Raw genomic sequence first — 22,826 nt, forward strand, 5'->3', positions numbered from 1 at the left:
AATATGCTTAAAGACCTTGTATGTTAGCTGTCAGTCTCTTTTTATGCTCTCTCCTTATTATTTTTTTCATTTGCCCTCTGGTCCTATATTCAGCCAGATTCTCCACTGTATTTTCTACTTGACATCTGTTAAACAAGCTCTTTCTTCCTTTTCATCTTCACCACTATATCATCCAGGGGGCTCTACATTTATTTGTCCTACCTTTCCCCTTCAAGGAAATATACCTTGACATTACCTGTGATTCTATCTCTTTAAAGGCAGCCCATTGTTCAGCCACCATTTTTTTCACCAACATTTCATTCCAACTCATGGCATGTTGGCACACTGGTTAGCACTGCTGCCTCACAGCTCCAGGGACCTGGGTTCAATTCCCGACTTGGGTCACTGACTGTGTGGAGTTTGCACATTCTCCTTGTGTCTGCGTGGGTTTCCTCCGGGTGCTCCAGTTTCCTCCCACACTGCAAAGATGTGCAGGTTAGGTTGATTGGCCATGCTAAATTGTCCCTTAGTGTCTCAAGATGTGTAAGTTAGAGGGATTAGTGGGGTAAATATGTGGGGTGACGGGGATAGGGCCTGGGTGGGCTTGTTGTTGGTGCAGACGCGATGGGCCGAATGGCCTCCTTCTGCACTGTAGGGATTCTATGAACTTCTTTGAACTCACTTGAATCAGATGCATTCTCATTGGGCTTTCCTGCAATTAATTAACCCTGTTCTGGATTGCTCCTTGTCCTTTTTCAATGGCCAACCTAAACCTTATGATAAAATAGTCATTGTCCCCTAAATGGTCTCCCACTGTTACCTGATCCACTTGGGCCAACCAGGTCCAACAGTGCCGTTCATTTTGCTGGACCAGAAACATACTCCTGCAGAAAATTATCTTGAACGAACTCCAAGAACTCTCTCATCCTTCTGGTCTCTTTGCACTATTTCTATCCCAGTCTATATTTGGATAACTGAAGTCCCCTATTATAATTACTCTATATTTTTGCATCTCTCTGCAATTTCTTTGCAGATTTGTTTCTCTTTGTGAATTGGCCATGCTAATTGTCCCTTAGTGTCCCAAGATGTGTAGGTTAGGGGCATTAGTGGGGTAAACACATGGGGATATGAGAAAAGGGTCCGGAGAGTCGGTAAAGACATGATGGGCCAAATGGCCTTCTTCTGCACTGTAGGGATTCTATGATTCCACTAGTTGGTGATCTATATACTACATCAATTACTGTTACTGCACCTTTTTCATTTCTAACCTCTAGTCAGAGAGATTCCGTCATAGACCCTCTGGATCCCCTCTCTCTAGTACTGTAATGCCACCTATAATCAATACTGCATTTCCCCTCCCCTTTTCTTCCTTTCCTGCCTCTCCTAACACCTTGTATCCAGGAATATTTAGTGCCCAGCCCTGCTCTTGTTTGAGCCAGGACTCTGTTACAGCAATAATGTGGAGATGCCGGCGTTGGACTGGGGTAAACACAGTAAGAAGTTTAACAACACCAGGTTAAAGTCCAACAGGTTTATTTGGTAGCAAAAGCCACACAAGCTTTCGTAGCTGCAAGCCCCTTCTTCAGGTGAGTGGGAATTCTGTTCACAAACAGAGCATATAAAGACACAGACTCAATTTACATGAATAATGGTTGGAATGCGAATACTTACAACTAATCAAGTCTTTAAGAAACAAAAAGCGGTCACAGGCATTCGGCCTCTGATATTCGGGTAAGCGTTCTCCAAGGCGGCCTTCGCGACACACGACGGCGCAGAGTCGCTGAGCAGAAACTGATAGCCACGTTCCGCACACACGAGGACGGCCTCAACCGGGATATTGGGTTCATGTCACACTATCTGTAACCCCCACAGAGTTTCACTGGCTGTCTTGTCTGGAGACAATACACATCTTTTTAGCCTGTCTTGATGCTCTCTCCACTCACATTGTTTTGTTTCTTAAAGACTTGATTAGTTGTAAGTATTCGCATTCCAACCATTATTCATGTAAATTGAGTCTGTGTCTTTATATGCTCTGTTTGTGAACAGAATTCCCACTCACCTGAAGAAGGGGCTTGCAGCTCCGAAAGCTTGTGTGGCTTTTGCTACCAAATAAACCTGTTGGACTTTAACCTGGTGTTGTTAAACTTCTTACAGCAATAATGTCAGAGTTTCATTTGCCAATCTATGCCTGTAGTTCATCAATCTTATTAACCACACTCCATGCATTAACCACATGTAAGTTAATCTTGATTTAGGCTTTTTTACTTTCCCCCCTTACTCTGACCCCATCTGTGACTTATTATTGCCCACTCTAGTTCTATTAAACACTCCAAGTATTCCATTTACCTTGATATTACTGTCTGGTATATCCTCATCCTCAGCTAATACTGCTCTACTTTCCACTGCCAGGTAGGGTGGCACGGTGGCAGAGTGCTTAGCACTGCTGCCTCACAACGCCAGAAACCAGGATTCAATTCTGGCCTTGGGTAACTGTGGATTTTTCAAGTTACCTCTATTGTAGAGGATCAGAAGGACCTTGGGGTCCGGGTCCATAGGACTCTAAAATCGGCCCCGCAGGTAGAGGAGGTGGTTAAGAAGGCGTATGGTGTGCTGGCCTTTATCAAGCGAGGGATTGAGTTTAGGAGTCCGGGGATAATGAAGCAGCTATATAAGACCCTCGTCAGACCCCACTTGGAGTACTGTGCTCAGTTCTGGTCGCCTCACTATAGAAAGGATGTGGAAAAGATTGAAAGGGTGCAAAGGAGATTTACAAGGATGTTGCCTGGATTGAGTGGCATGCCTCCTGAGGATAGACTGAGGGAGCTCGGTCTTTTCTCCTTGGAGAGACGAAGGATGAGAGGAGACCTAATAGAGGTGTATAAGATGTTGACAGGCATTGATCGGGTGGACTCTCAGAGGCTTTTTCCCAGGGTGGAAATGGCTGCTACAAGAGGACACAGGTTTAAGGTGCTGGGGGGTAGGTACAGGGGAGATGTTAGGGGTACGTTTTTCACACAGAGGGTGGTGGGCGAGTGGAATCGGCTGCCGTCAGTGGTGGTGGAGGCGAACTCAATAGGGTATTTTAAGAGACTCCTGGATGAGTACATGGAGCTTAATAGGATGGAGGGTTATAGGTAGGTCTAGAAGGTAGGGATGTGTTCGGCACAACTTGTGGGCCGAAGGGCCTGTTTGTGCTGTAGTTTTTCTATGTTTCTATGTAGCCTATGGCTACATGGGCTGAATTTTTCCCACAGGCATCAGGAACCCAATACCATGGCCCAGGTTCTGACCCTACACATTTCTGTACCATGTCTAGTAGAGATTTAATCTAAGGGGTGGCACAGTAGCACAGTGGTTAGCACTGCTGCTTCACAACTCCAGGGACCTGGATTCGATTCCCGGCTTGGGTCACTGTCTGTGTGGAGTTTGCACATTCTCCTCGTGTCTGCGTGGGTTTCCTCCGGGTGCTCCGGTTTCCTCCCACAGTCCAAAGATGTGTGGGTTAGGTTGATTGGCCATGCTAAAATTGCCCCTTAGTGTCCTGAGATGCGTAGGTTAGAGGGATTAGTGGGTAAAATATGTAGGGATATGGAGGGTAGGGTCTGGGTGGGATTGTGGTCGGTGCAGACTCGATGGGCCGAATGGCCTCTTTCTGTACTGTAGGGTTTCTATGATTTCTATGCTTTCTAAGGTGGCCATAATTGGCAATTTAGAGATGATGGGCAGGAAGGGCCAAAGAGAAGGCAAACATGCAGCTCCACTGAGCATTGCTTAAATAGGTGGCAAGCAAGAGGTTGCCATAAGTTGAAGGTGTCATCTAATGGTGGAAACTGCATCCTATAAATAGTAGGCAGAATCATCTTGGGAATCAGTCCTCATGAGAATGCTTCCAAATAACTTCCATTTACATGCAGATGTGTTGCTTTGAACACAAGTCTGTAAATTTAGAATATAACGCTGTGACCTGCCATTGTATTCACATCTCCTGTCACCAGGGGTCCTGTTCAATTCCAGCAAACTCCCATCGTACTGTGAAATTGCTGGTTATTTGGTCCCTCAATGGCCTGAGTTGGCATCTGCCTCTGCCAGACAGGATTCCATTCACACACCCCACCCACACTTGGGAAGAATTACCAGACTGGAGAGCAATGCAACCATTTCAGCAACCTCCAAACCTGCCTCCAAAAGGTTCTGAAAATTCCTGCCATTGATTCTATAAGTTTTGTAAATAATTGCAAACTGTATTACAGCCATATCTGGAAAGCAGTGGTATAATCAGACAAAGTCAGCGTGCATTTACGAAAGGGAAATCATGCTTGACAAATCTACTGGAACCAGGGAGACCCAGTGGGTGAGGCTTTTGACAAAGTCTCACATAGCAGATTACTATGTAAAGTTAAAGAACATGGGTTTACGGGTTGTGTCTTGAATCAGAAAATCCCTACAGTGCAGGAAGAAGCCATTCGGCCCATCGAGCCTGCACTGACAACAATCCCACCCAGGCCCTATCCCCTTAACCCCATATATTTATCTTGTTAATCCTGGGGGCAATTTAGCATGGCCAATCAACCTAGCCTGCATATCTTAGGAGTGCGGGAGGAACCCAGAGTACCCGGGGGAGGAAACCCTTGCAGACACGGAGAAAGAGCAAACTCCACACAATCACCTAAGCAGGAATTGAACCTGAGTCCCTGCCACTGTTAGACAGCAGTGCTGGCCACTGTGCCACCATGTTTCCCTGAGATGGATAGAAAGCTGGTTAGCAGTCAGGAAGCAAAGAGTTGGAATAAATGGGTCTTTTTCCCGATTGGCAGGCAGCGACTAGAGGGATAGATGCTAGGACCCCAACTGTTCACATCAGATTTTAATGATTTGGAAGAGGGAACTAAATGTATTATATCCAAATTTGCAGATGATATAAAGTTGAGTGGTAGGATGAGCTGTGAGAAGAATGAGAGATGCTTCAGCATGATTTGGACAGGCTGAATGTGTGGGCATATGGTCGCAGATGCAGCATATATAACGAGGATAAATGTGAGGCTATCCACTTTAGTAGAAAAAATAGGAACGCAATTATTTGAATGTGTGTAAATTGAAAGGGGTGGATACTCAGCGCGACTTTGGTGTTCTCATGTTGAAATCAATCGCTGAAAGTAAGCACGCAGGTACAGCAGGCAGTAAAGAAAGCAAATGGCATGTTCACTTTCGTAATAAGATGATTTGCATACAGGATTAGTAATGTTTTACAGCAATTGTATAGGGCATTGGTGAGGCCACACCTGGAGTAATGTTAAGATTTTGATTTTGGCATTGGTGAGCATAAGGTGTTTCATTCCTCGTATGATTCAAGTGACACACGAGAAAGCTTTTATCAAACAAAGTTTATTTAAGAACACAGAATATAACAAAAACAATTAGCATAACTTTTACCAATTGTAAGCCTTAGATATGTTACAGTATAATTCCTAACAGCTAGCTTTCTCTGTTGCACCAAGGTAAAGCAACATCCCACAAACATACATCCTTCTTCAGACTTAATTAGCACAAAACCAAATATGATCACGTGATGCTGGATTTTCAGCTTTGGAACACCTATGGACATACGAGAAGGTCCTGGCAGGTAGGATTAAGGAGAACCCTAAGGCGTTCTATAAATATGTGAAGAGAAAAAGGATGAGACGTGACGGAATAGGGCCTATAAAAGGTGAAGGCGGGAAAGTCTGTACGGAACCAGTAGAAATGGCAGAAGTGCTCAATGAGTATTTTGCCTCGGTTTTCACAGAGAATGACCTGGGTGGATGTACTGTGGGCTTGCGGTGGACTGAAAAGATTGAGTATGTGGACTTTAAGAAAGAGGTTGTGCTGGAATCTTTGAATGGCATCAAGATAAATAAGTCGCCGGGTCCGGATGGGATGTACCCCTGGTTACTGTGGGAGGCGAGGGAGGAGATTGCAGAGCCTCTGGCGATGATCTTTGCGTCGTCGATGGAGACGGGAGAGGTGAGGTGCCGGAGGATTGCGGATGTGGTTCCTATTTTCAAGAAGGGGAATAGGGATAGCCCAGGTAATTACCGATCGGTGAGTCTAACCTCAGTGGTTGGTAAACTGATGGAGAAGATCCTGAGGGACAGGATATATGAGCATTTAGAGAGGTTTAGTATGCTCAAGAATACTCACCATGGCTTTGTCAAGGGCAGATCGTGCCTTACGAGCCTGGTGGAGTTCTTCGAAAATGTGACTAAACACATTGACGAAGGGAAGGCGGTAGATGTGGTTTATATGGATTTTAGCAAGGCGTTCGATAAGGTCCCCCATGCAAGGCTTCTAGAAAAAGTGAGAGGGCATGGGATCCAAGGTGCTGCTGCCCGGTGGATCCAGAACTGGCTTGCCCAAAGGAGGCAGAGAGTGGGTATAGATGGGTCTTTTTCTAAATGGAGGTCGGTCACCAGTGGTGTGCCCCAGGGATCTGTTCTGGGACCCTTGCTGTTTGCCATTTTCATAAATGACCTGGATGAGGAAGTGGAGGGATGGGTTGGTAAGTTTGCCGACAACACGAAGGTTGGTGGGGTTGTGGATAGTCTGGAGGGATGTCAGAAGTTACAGAGGGACATAGATAGGATGCAAGACTGGGTGGAGAAGTGGCAGATGGACTTCAACCCAGATAAATGCGTCGTGGTCCATTTTGGTAGGTCAAATGGGATGAAGGAGTACAATATAAAGGGAAAGACTCTTAGTACTGTAGAGGATCAGAAGGACCTTGGGGTCCGGTCCATAGGACTCTAAAATCGGCCCCGCAGGTGGAGGAGGTGGTTAAGAAGGCGTATGGTGTGCTGGCCTTTATCAATCGAGGGATTGAGGTTTGGAGTCCGGGGATAATGATGCAGCTATATAAGACCCTCGTCAGACCCCACTTGGAGTACTATGCTCAGTTCTGGTCGCCTCACTATAGGAAGGATGTGGAAAAGATTGAAAGGGTGCAGAGGAGATTTACAAGGATGTTGCCTGGATTGAGTGGCATGCCTTATGAGGATAGGCTGAGGGAGCTCGGTCTTTTCTCCTTGGAGAGATGAAGGATGAGAGGAGACCTAATAGAGGTATATAAGATGTTGAGAGGCATAGATCGGGTGGACTCTCAGAGGCTTTTTCCCAGGGTGGAAATGGCTGCTCCGAGAGGACACAGGTTTAAGGTGCTGGGGGGTAGGTACAGGGGAGATGTTAGGGGTAAGTTTTTCACACAGAGGGTGGTGGGCGAGTGGAATCGGCTGCCATCAGTGGTGGTGGAGGCGAACTCAATAGGGTATTTTAAGAGACTCCTGGATGAGTACATGGAGTTTAATAGGATGGAGGGTTATAGGTAGGTCTAGAAGGTAGGGATGTGTTCGGCACAACTTGTGGGCCGAAGGGCCTGTTTGTGCTGTGGTTTTTCTATGTTTCTACAGAGCCAAGCCAGCAATTTTCAGAGAAGGATATATCCTCAAAACAGTCAAACTTCAGAGAGGTAAACCTAGTCTCTGACAGCCTCGAAAAACAGTCACCCAGACAACAGAATCTCCAACTCCAGAGAGAGAGGGAAATGCATTGCTGTCTGTCTCAGCTTCAAGCAGATTCTGAAAGCAAAACTAAAACTGGAATGTTCTGTGAAAAATAGCTGTCCCCAGTCACAGAATCACAGAAACCCTACAGTGCAGAAGAAGGCCATTCGGCCCACCGAGTCTGCACCGACCACAATCCCACCCAGGCCCTACCCCCACATGTTTTTACCCGCTAATCCCTCTAACCTACGCATCTCAGCACTCTAAGGGGCAATTTTTAACCTGGCCAATCAACCTAACCCGCACATCTTTGGACTGTGGGAGGAAACTGGAGCACCCGGAGGAAACCCACGCAGACACGAGGAGAATGTGCAAACTCCACACAGACAGTGACCCAAGCCGGGAATCGAACTCAGGTCCCTGGAGCTGTGAAGCAGCAGTGCTAACCACTGTGCCGCCCATATTTCAGTCATATCACCTAACCTCTCAATTATCCCCAATCAAGCGGGTTAGGTGGATTGGCCATGTTAAATTGACCCTAGTGACAGGGGTTAGCAGGGTAAATATGTGAGGTTATGGGGATTGGGCCTGGGTGGGATTGTCGGTGCAGATTCAAAGGGCTGAATGGCCTCCTTCTACACTGTAGGGATTCTATGAATTTTGTTAGAATTTGGTAAGTTTCTATGAGAACCCCTCTCAGTCTTCTAAATTCCAATGAATATAATCCTAACTAATTTAGTCTCTCCTCATATGACAGTCCTACCATTCCAGCCTGGTAAACCTTTGCTGCACTCCCTCTATAATGACACCAAGACTGCACACAATACTGCGCCTTCAAGAAATGTATTTTAATTATGTTCCTCTGCAGGATGTTTTAGCAGTTCCTGGGATTTTATCGGTGCCGTGAAGCTTGAGTTTCAGAGCTGGAGCGGCGACTGGCGACACTGTTGAGCATCCGCGAGTCAGAGAGTATTGTGGATAGCATGTATAGAGAGGTGGTCACACCGCAGGCTCAGACTCCGCAGGGAATGGGTGACCACCAGACAGAGCGAGAGAGATAGGCAGGTAGCGCAGGAATCTCCTGCGGCCATTCCCTTGCAACACAGATATACTGTTTTGGACACTGTTGGGGGGAATGACCTCTCTGGGGAAAGCAGCAGCCAAACTCATTGCACCATGGTTGGTTCTGCTGCAGAGGAGAGGTAAAAAATGTGCTAGTGCAGTAGTTATAGGGGATTCATTTGTAAGGGGAATAGGCAGGTGTTTTTGTGGCTGCAAATGAGACTCCAGGATGGTACGTTGCCTCCTTAGTGCTAGGGTCAAGGATGTCTCGGAGCAGGTACAGGACATTCTGAAGGGGGAGGGTGAACAGCCTGTGTTTGTGGTACATATCGGTACAAAAGGCATAGGTAAAAAAAGGGATGAGGTCCTAAAAGCAGACTACAGGGAGCTGGGAAGAAAGTTAAGAAATAAGACCCCAAAGGTAGTGATCTCAGGTTTACTACCGGTGCCACGCGCTAGAGCAGAAATGACAGGATATATCAGATAAATACGTGGCTGAAGAGATGGTGTCGGGGGAGGGCTTCAGAATCCTGGGGCATTGGGACCGGTTCTGGGGGAGGTGGAAGGGTTATACTGGGCAGGACTGGGACTGATGTCCTAGGGGGACTGTTTGCTAGAGCGATTGGGGAGGGTTTAAATTAATATGCCAGGGGGTGGGAATCTCTGCAAGGAGTCAGAGAAGAAGGGAGCAAGGACAAAAACAAAAGGTAGAAATGGGAATAAGAAAAGTGATAGGCAGGGAACCAAGACAAAGTTCAAACAGGACTATAGAGAAAAATATTGGGAGCAAGGCAAACAATGTTAAAATGACAAGCTTAAAGGCTCTGTGCCTTAATGCGTGGAGCATTTGCAATAAAGTGAGTGAACTAATCGCCCAGATAGATGTAAACGGGTACGATATAATTGGGATTACAGAGATATGGCTGCAGGGGGACCAGGGGTGGGAATTGAATGTCCCAGGGTATTCAATATTTAGGAAGGATAAGCATAAAGGAAAAGGTGGGGGAGTGGCACTGCTGGTTAAAGAGGAAATTAACACAATAGTGAGAAAGGTATTAGCTCTGACAATGTGGTGTCTGTATGGGCAGAGTTGAGAAATACCAAGGGGCAAAAAACATTAGTGGATGTCATACATAGACCCCCAAACTGCAGTGGTGATGTTGGGAATGGCATTAAACACGAAATTAGAGATGCATGTGATCATGGGTGATTTTAATCGAATAAACCTGTTGGACTTTAACCTGGTGTTGTTAGACTCCTTACTGATTTTAATCTGCATATAGATTGGGCAAATCAAATTAGCCACAATGCCGTTGAGGAGAAATTCCTGGAGTGTATACGGGATGGTTTTCTTGACGAATATGTGGAGGAACTAACTAGAGAACAAGCCATCTTAGACTGGGTACTGTGTAACGAGAAGGGAATCATTGCGACTCTATGCTACTCTAGCTGTACAAGACCCTTTGCGGATGAGTGACCATAACATGATAGAATTTTTCAAAAAATCAAGGTGGAGAGTGAAGTAGTTGATTCAAAGGGTAGACTAATGGGACTGAAGGTGGACAAGTCCCCGGGTCCGGATGGAATGCATCCCAGGGTATTGAAAGAAATGTCAGAGGTAATAGTGGATGCGTTAGTGATTATTTATCAAAACTCGTTGCATTCTGGGGTAGTGCCGGTTGATTGGAAAACGGCTAATGTTACGCCGCTGTTTAAAAAAGGAAGGAGACAAAAGGCGGGTAACTATAGGCCGGTCAGCTTAACGTCTGTAGTAGGGAAAATGCTGGAATCCATTATTAAAGAGGAGATAGCAGGGCATCTGGATAGAAATGGTTCGATCAATCAGACGCAGCATGGATTCATGAGGGGAAAGTCGTGCTTGACGAACATGTTGGATTTTTATGAAGATGTGACTAGGGCGGTTGATGGAGGAGAACCGGTGGATGCGGTGTTTTTGGATTTCCAAAAGGCGTTTGATAAGGTGCCCCATAAAAGGCTACTGAAGAAGATTAGGGCACACGGAGTTGGGGGTAGTGTGTTAAAGTGGATTGGGGACTGGCTATCCGACAGGAAGCAAAGAGTCGGAATAAATGGGTGTTTTTCCGGTTGGAGGAAGGTAACTAGTGGCGTGCCGCAGGGATCGGTACTCGGGCTGCAACTATTTACCATTTATATAGATGATCTGGAGGAGGGGACGGAGTGTAGGGTAACGAAGTTTGCAGACGACACAAAGATAAGTGGAAAAGTGAATCGTGTGGAGGACGGAGAAGATCTGCAGAGAGATTTGGACAGGCTGAGTGAGTGGGCGAGGATATGGCAAATGGAGTATAACGTTGATAAATGCGAGGTTATACACTTTGGAGGAAATAATAACAAATGGGATTACTATCTCAATGGAAACAAATTAAAACATGCTACCGTGCAAAGGGACCTGGGGGTCCTTGTGCATGAGACGCAAAAGCCCAGTCTGCAGGTACAACAGGTGATCAAGAAGGCAAATGGGATGTTGGCCTATATTGCGAAGGGGATAGAATATAAAAGCAGGGATGTCTTGATGCACCTGTACAGGGTATTGGTGAGGCCGCAGCTGGAATACTGTGTGCAGTATTGGTCCCCTTATATGAGGAAGGATATATTGGCATTGGAGGGAGTGCAGAGAAGGTTCACCAGGTTGATACCGGAGATGAGGGGTTTGGATTATGAGGAGAGGCTGAGGAGATTGGGTTTGTACTCGTTGGAGTTTAGAAGGATGAGGGGGGATCTTATGGAGACTTATAAGATAATGCGGGGGCTGGATAGGGTGGAGGCGGAGAGATTCTTTCCACTTAGTAAGGAAGTTAAAACTAGAGGACACAGCCTCAAAATAAAGGGGGGTCGGTTTAAGACAGAGTTGAGGAGGAACTTCTTCTCCCAGAGGGTGGTGAATCTCTGGAATTCTCTGCCCACTGAGGTGGTGGAGGCTACCTCGCTGAATATGTTTAAAGCGCGGATGGATGGATTCCTGATCGGTAAGGGAATTAAGGGTTATGGGGATCAGGCGGGTAAGTGGTACTGATCCACGTCAGATCAGCCATGATCTTATTGAATGGCGGGGCAGGCTCGAAGGGCTAGATGGCCTACTCCTGCTCCTATTTCTTATGTTCTTATGTTCTTAAAGACTAGGGTGCTAAATCTTGATAAACGAAACTATGAGGATATGAGGCGTGAGTTTGCCTTGATAGATTAGGGATAGTTACTTAAAGGGATGACAGTGGATAGGCAATGGCAAACATTCATGGAATGCATGGGGGAATTGCAGCAGCTGTTTATTCTTGTCTGGCACAAAAGCAAAATGGGTAAGAGGGCCAATCCATGGTTTACAAGGGAAATGAGAGAATATCCAAAGAAGAAGCATACAGATTGGCCAAGAAAAATAATAGGTCTGAGGATTGAGAACAGTTTAGAATTCAGCAAAGAAGGATCAAGGGATTGATTAAGAGGAAAATACAGTACGAAAGTAAGCTTGCAGGGAACATAAAGACTGACACTAAGAGTTAGCATCATAGAGTCATAGACGTTTACAACATGGAAACAGGCCCTTCAGCCCAACTTGTCAATGCCGCCCCTTTTTTTAAACCACTAAGCTAATCCCAATTGCCTGCATTTGGTCCTTAACCCTCTATAGCCATCTTACCCATGTAACTGTCTAAACGCTTTTTAAAAGACAAAATTGTACCCGCCTCTCCTACTACCTCTGGCAACTTGTTCCAGACACTCACCACCCTCTGTGAGAAAGAATTGCCCCTCTGGACCCTTTTGTATCTCTCCCCTTAAACCAATGCCCTCTAATTTTACACTCCCCTACCTTTGGGAAAAGATATCGTCTATCTAATTGATCTATGCCCCTCATTATTTTATAGACCTCTATAAGATCACCCCTCAGCCTTCAACGCTCCAGGGAAATAAGTCATAATCTATCCAGCCTCTCCTTATAATTCAAACACAAATCCCGGTAGCATCCTAGATCTTTTCTGCACTCTTTCTAGCTTAATAATATCCTTTCTATAATAGGGTGACCAGAACTGTACACAGTATTCCAAGTGTGGCCGTACCAATGTCTTGTACAACTTCAACAAGACCTGTATTCAATGTTCTGACCGATGAAACCAAGCATGCTGAATGCCTTCTTCGCCACTCTGTCCACCTGTAACTCCACTTTCAAGGAGCTATGAACCTGTACCCCTAGATCTCTTTATTCTGCAACTCTCCCCAATACCCTACCATTAACTGAGTAAGTCCCGCCCTGGTTCGATCTACCAAAATGCATCACCTTGCACCCTAGGTCTCTTTGTTCTATAACTCTCCCCAACGCCCTACCATTAACGGAGTAAGTCCTGTCCTTCTATAGACACGTGAAAAGAAAGAGGTTGGTGAAGACAAATGTAGGTCCCCTATAGACAGAAATGGGCGAATGTATAATAGGGGACAAAGAAATGGCCAAGCAACTGAATACATACTTTGGTTCTGTCTTCACAAAAGAGGACACAAATCAAATGCCAGAAATGTTGGAGAATGCAAGATTTAGTGAGAGGGGAGAACTGAGGGAGATCAGTATTAGTAGAGAATTGGTGCTGGGAAAATTGATGGGATTGAAGGCGGATAAATCCCCAGGGCCTGATAATTTACATCCCAAAGTACTTAAGGAAGTCACTCTAGAAATAGTGGATGCATTGGTGGTCATCTTCCAGGATTCTAGAGACTCTGGAACAGTCCCTGCAGATTGGAGGGTAGCTAATGTCACTCCAATATTCAAAAAGGGAGGTAGAGAGAAAAAAAGGAATTATAGACCAGTAAGTTTAACATCAGTAGGGGGGAAAATTCTCAAATCCATTCTCAAAGACTTTATAGCAGAGCATTTAGAAAGCAGTGGCAGCATCAGACAGAGTCAGCATGGATTGAAGAAGGGGAAATTATGCTTGAAAAATCGGTTGGAATTCTTTTGAAAATGTAACTAGTAGAGTTGACAAGAGGGAAACCAGTCAATGTAGTATATTTGGACTTTCAGAGAACGTTTGACAAAGTCCCACACAAGAGATTATCATGCAAGATTAAAGTGCATGGATTGGGGGAAGAGTATCAAGATGGATAGAAAACTGGTTGGCAGAGAGGAAACAAAGAGTAGGAATTAATGGGTGCTTTTCAAATTGGCAGGCAGTAACTAGCGGGGTGCCACAGGGATCGGTGCTGGGATCCCAGCTATTCACAATATATATTAATGATTTGGACGAGGGAGCAAAATGCAACATCTCAAAGTTTGCAGGTGATACCAAGTTGGGTGGGAGGGCAATCTGTGGCGAGGATACAGAGATCCTTCAGAATAATCTGGACAGGTTGGGTGAGTGGGCAAATCAATGGTAGATGTAGTATAATTTGGATAAGTGTGAGGTTATTCACTTTGGAAGCAAAAACAAGGCGGCAGATTACTACCTGAATGGCTGTAAATTGGGAGAGGGGAGTGTGCAACGGGACCTGGGTGACCTTGTGCACCAGTTACTGAAGATAAGCATGCAGGTGCAGCAGGCGGTAAAAAAGGCAAATGGCATGTCGGCCTTCATTGCGAGACGTTTCGAGTACAGGAGCAGGGATGTGTTGTTGCAATTATACAGGGCCTTGTCGAGGCCACACCTTGAGTATCGTGTGCAGTTTTGGTCTCCTATTCTGAGGAAGGATGTTCTTGCTCTCGAGGGAATGCAGCGAAGGTTTACCAGGCTGATTCCGGGGATGGCGGGACTGATGTATGAGAACAGGTTGGCTAGATTAGGATTGTTTTCGCTGGAGTTCAGACAAATGAGGGGGGATCTCATACAGACATATAAAATTCTAACAGGACTAGACAGGGTAGATGCAGGAAGGATGTTCCCGATGGTAGGGCTATCCAGAACCAGGGGTCTCAGTCTAATGATTTGGGGCAGACCATTTAGGATGGAGATGAGGAGACATTTCTTTACCCAAGGAATGGTGAGCCTGTGGAATTCATTACCACAGGAAGTAGTTGATGCCAAAATATTGAATGTATTCAAGAGGCAGCTAGATATAGCACTTGGCACGAATGGGAACAAAGGCCATGGGGAGAAAGTAGGATTAGGCTATTGAGTTGAACGATCAGCCATGATCGTGATGAATGGCGGAGCAGGCTCGAAGAGCCAAATAGCCTGCTCCTATCTTCAATGTTTCTATTCCCCATATTTGGGATTTTGTGCTAAAATGGTTCCTAAAACCCCATTACCTTTTTACCTTCAGAATCAACTAGGATTGAGTAGACATTTCCTGTTTTTGCATGCATATTTGGACTACAAAGCTAAATAGGTCCCTAAAAATCTCTTCCACGTTTGGAGTGAATAATAAATATTGTTGAAAGAGAAGTTGAAGGTAATCTCTGACATATGTAACATCTATACAGCGTTTTAATGTATAAAACCTCCCGAGGCTTTTCATAAGTGATCAGTCAAAAATTTGGTACCAGGCTACAGGAGATTGGGGCAGATAATAAAAAACTTGGATAAAGCGAGAGGTTTTAATGAACACATTAAAGGAGGGAGGTTTAGCGAGAGCATTGCAGGGCCTAGGCAATTAAAGGCACACCACCAATGGTGGAGTGATTAAAATCAAGGGTGCACAAGAAGCTATAATTTTGGAAGACCATAGAGATCTTGAAGGGCTGGAGAAGGCACCAGAATTACAGATAGCAAGGCCACAGAAGGATTTGAAAACAAAAATGAAAATGTTATGCGTATGGTGCTGCCAAATCTGAAGTTGATGTAGGTCAGCGAGCACAGGAATAACAGGCAAACTGGATTTGCTGCAAGTTGAGATAGAGGGATCAGAGTTTTAGATAAACTCAAGTCTTCTGTAGGGTGGAAGATAGAACAGCAACCAAAAGAGCACTAGAACAGTTACGTCTAGAGGAAACAAAGGCATAGTTGAGGGTTGCAGCTGCAGTTGACCCAAACTGATGAACAGCAGAGTCAGACAGCGTTACAGAGATCAATGTAGGCAGCCTTGATGATGGAATGGTTATGTAGTCCGAAACTTATTTTGCTATGACAAAAAAGTTGCAAAATATCTGGTTTAGCTTGGGGAGAATTGAGTTGGTTGCTAGGAAACAGTTTGTGGCAGGGACAGATGTTGATGGCTTCAGTCTTCCCATTATTTAGTTGGGAGAAACTTTCTACTCAGCCATCACTGGATATTAGATGAAAAGCGTAACAAGAGACAGTGGAGAGACTGAGGGAAGTGGTGAGCTAGAGCTCGTTGTCATCAGCATATTATGTGGAACTTGATGGATGATGTCTCCGAGGATAAACATATAAATGACACATATATAAGTTCATTTATTAGTCACAAATAAAGCTTACATTAACACTAGAATGAAGTTACTGTGAAATTCCCCTAGTCACCACACTCCGGCGCCTGTTTGGGTCAATGCACCTGACCAGCACGTCTTTCAGACATGGTAGGAAACCAGAGCACCCGGAGGAAATCCACACAGACACAGAGAGAACGTGCAAACTCCACACAGACAGTGACCCAAGCCAGGAATCGAACCCGGGTCCCTGGCGCTGTGAGGCAGCAGTGCTAACCATTGTGCCACCGTGCCGCCATATATAGAACATAGAACATAACAGCGCAGTACAGGCCCTTCGGCCATCAATGTTGCGCCGACCTGCGAAACCAATCTAAAGCCCATCTAACCTACACTATTCCAATATCATCCATATGTTTATCCAATGACCCTTTAAGTGCCCTTAATGTTGACGAGTCCACTACTGTTGCAGGCAGGGCATTCCACGCCCTTACTACTCTCTGAGTGAAGAATCTACCTCTGACATCTGTCCTATATCTATCACCCCTCAATTTAATGCTATGTCCCCTCGTGCTAGCCATCACCATCCAAGGAAAAAGGCTCTCACTGTCCACCGTATCTAATCCTCTGATCATCTTGTATGTCTCTATTAAGTCACCTCTTAACCTTCTTCTCTCTAACGAAAACAGCCTCAAGTCACTCAGCCTTTCCTCATAAGACCTTCCCACCATACCAGGCAACATCCTGGTGAATCTCCTCTGCGCCCTTTCCAATGCTTCCACATCCTTCCTATAATGCGGCGACCAGAACTGTACGTAATACTCCAAGTGCGGCCGCAGCAGAGTTTTGTACAGCTGCAACATGACACCATGGCTTCGAAACTCAATCCCTCTACCAATAAAAGCTAACACACTGTACGCCCTCTTAACAACCCCATCAACCTGAGTGCCAACTTTCAGGGATCTATGCACATGGACACCGAGATCTCTCTGCTCATCCACACTACCAAATATCTTACCATTAGCCCAGTACTCTGTATTCTTGTTACTCCTTCCAATGTGAATATATAGAATTATAAACATTAATGCTCTCTATTGGGAAACCCATAGAACCCAGTAAAACACTCAAATTAAATACTGATACCTGTTGATCATCAGGTGTCCATATTCCACATGTAATCTGGCTGTCCAAATTAATCTCAGAAGACCAATGTCGCTGCCCACTGACAGATCCAACTAGCACAAAACCATCTCGATAAGAGATGAGTGCCTGAGTACCATCATGGCTCCAGGTAAAGTCACTAACCTAAAAAGCAGAAAGGGAAAAAGGTTGATTGCTGGAAAGTAACAATTCATTTTATTTCCTTTTTTTTTCTCCTTGTGCCTTCTATATATCTATGCCTCACCTAAGTAAGTTATTTGATCATAGGAGGCTTCACAGCTGTCAGGTTTACTCAAACATCCTCATATAATCAATAACAGCAGGGCTGCTGGATCACAGCCAGGAACAAGACTCCCCTTCCTATTTAGAGGCCAATTGCAGTGTTCCAACCACCACCGTTTGAAAACTGCTAACACAGCACAATAAACATTTTCAAAAGTTGCCCAAATATTTCAATTGCAAAAATGAATATAAATTCAGCAAATCATTCAGTGAATCAGGGATCATTAGTTCTTGATCATCCTGACACCATGTTCAACCTGACATACTTTCATTGGTGGTGCCTCTTCTAGAGGCGTCTAATAGGATTCTTAGTGAGAAAACAGTTATGTTGGTGAACAAATCATCATTTGCATCAATTGACACAAAGACTCATGAGAACCTAAATGCCTGGATACAAATTGTGGATAAATGGGAGAAGCTGGAGGTTGTTCTCCTAAGGGAATGAAAGTCGAGAGCAGATTTGCTAGAACACAGATTTAAAATGATTGGGGAAAGAATCAAAAGTGGCACAATGAAAGCTTCTAACAAGTTACAATCTGGAAAGCACTGTCTGAAAGAGTAGTGGAAGCAGATTCAATCATGGCTATCAAAGGGAACTGGATAAACACCTGTAAGAAAACAAAATACAGGACTCCAGTGTAGGGGCAGGGAGCAAGACAAGTTGAAGTGCTCTTGCATAATGCTGGAATGGGCTTAATGAGCTAAATGATCTACTAAATGATCTGTTCCACAACTATTCCATGATTCTAAGAAAACCAAAGCTACAATTGGCTTTACATGTCACTATGTCCTTTATCATATCATAGAATCCCTACGGTGCAGAAGAGGCCATTTGGCCCATCATGCCTGCACCAACTTTCATACAGAGTATCTTGCCCAGGCCTTCTCCCCCACCCTATCCCTGTAACCATACAGATTTACCATGGCTAATCCACCTAACCTGCACATCTTTGGACTGTGGGAAGAAACCGGAGAATCTGGAGGAAACCCAAGCAGACAAGGGGAGAATGTGCAAACTCCACACAGATAATCATCCAAGGCCCGGATTGAACCCTGGTCCTTAGAGCTCTGAGGCAACAGTACTAACCACTGTGTCATCGTATCGCCCACCTGTCCTATCACTATTTATAGTCAGCTAGCAACAATGTACACAACAACCCCTCAGTTAGCTGGATGTATGGTTAGTGATGCTGACTAATGCCAAAAGCACAGGTTCAATTCTCATACCGGCTGAGGTTATTATGAAGGCCCATCTTCTCAACCTTGCCTGAGGTGCAGTGATCCTTAGGTTAAATCACCACCAGTCAGCTCTTCCCCTCAAAGAAGACATTATGATTCATATGGCAACTATACCTTTTCACAATGATCATTTTTCATATCAGACACTGCATGAATCAGTTTCTGATTCTTTCTCGGGCAAAGCATCTGATCAAATTAAACAAATGAAGGGTATGGCTATTTACTTCCAAATTATTGGAAAATGCATCAGGATGCAAACCAGATACACTACTGGCAAGACAAATCTGCACCCTAGTTAAGAAAACAGGCAGCTCAGTTAACATGGCTCTGTCAAACAGATGGTCCATGATAACTGTATTTCATTTTCTTTTGTAGGGAGCAAATACCCAGCATTCACACCCCATTATATAGCTAAGAGAAAATGAATAGCCGTACTCCACACACAGTAACACTACACAATAGAGTCCCAAAGCACTGTATCATAATATTATCCACATCATATATATGATATGATATCCTGGTATTGTTACTTTGCCAGAATTCAGGTTCTTCTCTTTTTATTCGCAAACTTATTCATGTAAAGATGCACATCCTACTTTTCCTTTCTTGTTTCTATCATCACACCATTTATAAAACATTGAAACAACTTCACATAATCAGCATTTTGTTCAGAATTTTCTCAGAGGAATCTATCCTGAAGACCATTTCATAAAATGATCAGTTGTGTAAATAATTCTTCCATAGAACTATAGGATAGTTACAGTGCAGAAAGAGACATTTCAGCCCATCATGTCTGCACTGGCCAAAAACCCACTTTCCAGCAGCTAGTCCATAGCTATCATGTTTTAAACCCACTTTGCAGTAGCTGGTCCATAGCCTTTCAGGTTATAGCACTTCAAATGCAGATCCAGGTACCTTTCAAGTGAGTTGAGTGTTTAAGCCATATCCACCAACTTAGCCAGTGAATTCCAGATGCCCACCACCCTCTGGATAAAAAAGTTTCCACTGATCTCCCCTCCAATCCTTCTACCAATCATAATTGATCTTTCAGCTAGGGGAAAAAAGTCTCAATGTCTACCATACCTAGGTTCCTCAATTTTGTACACTTCAATTAGGTCACCCCTTAGACTAGTCTGTGCTAAGGATAAGGCCCCAGCCTATCCAATCTTTCCCCTCAGCTACAATGTTCAAGCCCTGGCAATACTCTTGCAGATGATTGCTACATTTTCTCCAGAACAATTATGTCCTTTCAGCAATGTGGTGACCAGAACTGTACACAAAATTCCAGCTGTGGCCTAACCAGCATTTTATTTATTTCCATCATTACATCCCTGCTTTTGTATTCAATGTCTCACTCACCATAGAAAGCATTCTTTCTGGTTGTATCACGGCTTGGTATGGCTCCTGCTCTGCCCAAGACCGCAAGGAACTACAAAAGGTCGTAAATGTAGCCCAATCCATCACACAAACCAGCCTCCCATCCATTGACTCTGACTACACTTCCTGCTGCCTCGGCAAAGCAGCCAGCATAATTAAGGACCCCACGCACCCTGGACATTCTCTCTTCCACCTTCTTCCGTCGGGAAAAAGATACAAAAGGCTGAGGTCACACACCGACTCAAGAACAGTTTCTTCCCTACTGCCATCAGACTTTTGAATGGACTTACCTTGTATTAAGTTGATCTTTCTCTACACCCTAGCTATGACTATAACACTACATTCTGCAAAGAACTCTCGTTTCCTTCTCGATGAATGGTATGCTTTATTAGAATAGCGCGCAAGAAACAATACTTTTCACTGTATGTTAATACATGTGACAATAATAAATCGAATCAAATCAATAAAAGAAAGCATTTCCTACCAGGGCTTGAACACCCTGTCCTACCAGGGCTTGAACACTCTGCTTTGACAAATTGTCGCCTGGACTCGAAACGTCAGCTCTTTTCTCTCCTTACAAGTGCTGCCAAACCTGCTGAGATTTTCCAGCATTTTCTCTTTTGGTTTCAGATTCCAGCATCCGCAGTAATTTGCTTTTACCCTGTCCACCTGTCCTGCCACTTTCAAAGATTTATGGACAAGGCATCTCACTCCCTCAACACCTCTCAATAATCTTCCTATTTATTGAGTATTCCCCTGTTTTGTTTGCCCTCTCCAAATGCATTACCTCATACTTTTCCAGATTGAATTCCATTTGCCATTTCTCTGTCCACTCAGCCAAACCATTGATATCATTCCGGAGTCGACAGCTATTCTCTTCACTCAACCACATGCCAAGCTGTGTGTCATCTGCAAATTTCCCAATCTTGCCTCCCACATTTAAATCTAAATTATTAATGTATACAACAAACAGCAAGGGCCCAAGACTATGGAACATCATGGAAAACATTTTCCATTCACAAAAACATCCATCGACTATTATCCTTTGTTTCCTGTCATTGTGTCAATTTTGGATTCAACCTGACCTCTTCCCCTGTATCCCATGCGATCTCACTTTTCTAGCCAGTTTGTCCTGTCAAATTCCTTTCTGAAAGCCATATAGACAACATCTACTGCACTACCCACACCAATCCTCCGTGTTACTTCCTCAAATAATTCTATTAAGTTAATAAAACATTATCTTCCTCTAACAAAACCATGCTGACTATCGCTGATCAATCCATGCCTTAGAGACAGTTATCCTGTCCCTCAGATTAGTTTCCAATAATTTGCCCACCACTGAAGTCAGACTGATTGCCTATAATTGTCTGGCTTATCCTTCACTCCCATTTTAAAAAGGGCAGCACAGTGGTTAGCACTGCTGCCTCACAGTTGCAGGGACGCGGATTTTATTCGAGCCTTGGATGACTGTGTGGAGTTTGCATGTTCTCCCTGCATTACCATGGGTTTCCTCTGGGTGCTCCTATTTCCTCCCTCAGTCCAACGATGCGAAGACGAGGTGGATTGGCCATGCTAAATTGCCCCTTAGTGTCTGAAGATGTGTAGGTTAGGTGGATTAGCGGGGTAAATACATGGGGTTACAGGAATAGGGTCTGGGTGGGATGCTCTGTCGGCAAGTCGGTGTAGATTCGATGGGCCGATGAGGATTCAAATCCAATGAGAATTTGAAAATGATCCTCAGAGCATCCACTATTTCCTCCCTGGCTTCCTTCAACAATAGGATGGGATACAATCCTAGTGATTTCCCCACCTTCAAGGATGCCAGCCCCTCCAGTACTTCCCCTCTCACAATGTTTACACTTTTATATCTAATATTTCACACTCTTATAACTAGAATGTCTGCATCATCCATCTCCTTAGTGAAGACAGACAGAAGTGCTCATCGAGAACCCAGTCCACATTTTCTGAATCAACCCACAAATTACTAAGCACATTTCTGATAGACCCTAACTATTCTCTTGCTCTAATGTCTTGTTAAACATTTTGGAATTTTCTCTTATTTTACCTGCCAGTATTTTTTCATATCCTTTCTTTGCTTTCCTGATTTTCACTTTTACTTAATCCTGTACCTTCTATATTTCTCAAGGTTTTCAATAGTATTAAGCTTCTTGTGGCTATTAAAAGCCTTCTTTTTCTGTTTTATCTTAGCGTATATTCATCTGGATAACCAGAGGGTTCTAGATTTGGCTGTATCACCTTTTTTCCATGGAGACACAGCAATGCTATGCCTGTAAAATTTCACCTGTGAATTTTTAGTAGTATTTAGTAGTAGTATTTTTCTGAAGTTTAAAGTGAAAACCGGAAGTGGGCTGCTAAGGAGTCTGGGAAGGGTTTTTTAAGCGCGCGAAGTATAAAAGGTAGGCTGCAGTATACAGTGGGCAGCGTCGGGAGCGGGCAGTGGAGTGAGTGTGTGGGAAGCAGAGTGTGAGCTATAAGGGCTTTGGCTCACAGGGCTTCGGGGGACAGGGCGAGCAGGGGTGAGTTGAATTCATTTTTGCTGTTTCTACCTGGTACTGGCAAGGTATCTAGAGGGGATGGGTGTGCAGGCAGCACAATGTTCCTCTTGCAGTATGTTTGAGGTGAGGGACGCCGTCAGTGTCCCTGCTGATTACACCTGTGGGAAGTGCACCCATCTGCAGCTCCTCCAAAACTGTGTTAGGGAACTGGAGCTGGAGTTGGATGAACTTAGGATCATTAGGGACGCAGAGGTGGCCATAGACAGAAGCTTTAGGGATACAGTTACTCCGAGGAATGAAAATAGATGGGTGACGGTGAGAGGGGCTGGGAGGAAG

The 22,826-nt window shown here is 44.5% G+C and overlaps 1 protein-coding gene across 3 annotated transcripts in view; it reads right to left on the reverse strand.

Annotated features, from left to right (window-relative positions):
• The window catches only part of tulp4a (TUB like protein 4a), a 469,011-nt gene that overhangs the window by 309,457 nt on the left and 136,728 nt on the right, over positions 1 to 22,826 (reverse strand). For all 3 annotated transcript variants that reach the window (XR_013499659.1, XM_078229991.1, XM_078229993.1), the window contains exon 3: positions 17,059 to 17,220. Coding sequence is in view for 2 of the 3 variants with exons in the window: in XM_078229991.1 (XP_078086117.1) it covers positions 17,059 to 17,220 (162 nt within the window). In the remaining variant the exon portion in view is untranslated. The remainder of the gene's footprint in view (positions 1 to 17,058; positions 17,221 to 22,826) is intronic.

The sequence above is a fragment of the Mustelus asterias genome, chromosome 15, assembly GCF_964213995.1.
Source record: "Mustelus asterias chromosome 15, sMusAst1.hap1.1, whole genome shotgun sequence".
Classification (NCBI taxonomy): domain Eukaryota; kingdom Metazoa; phylum Chordata; class Chondrichthyes; order Carcharhiniformes; family Triakidae; genus Mustelus; species Mustelus asterias.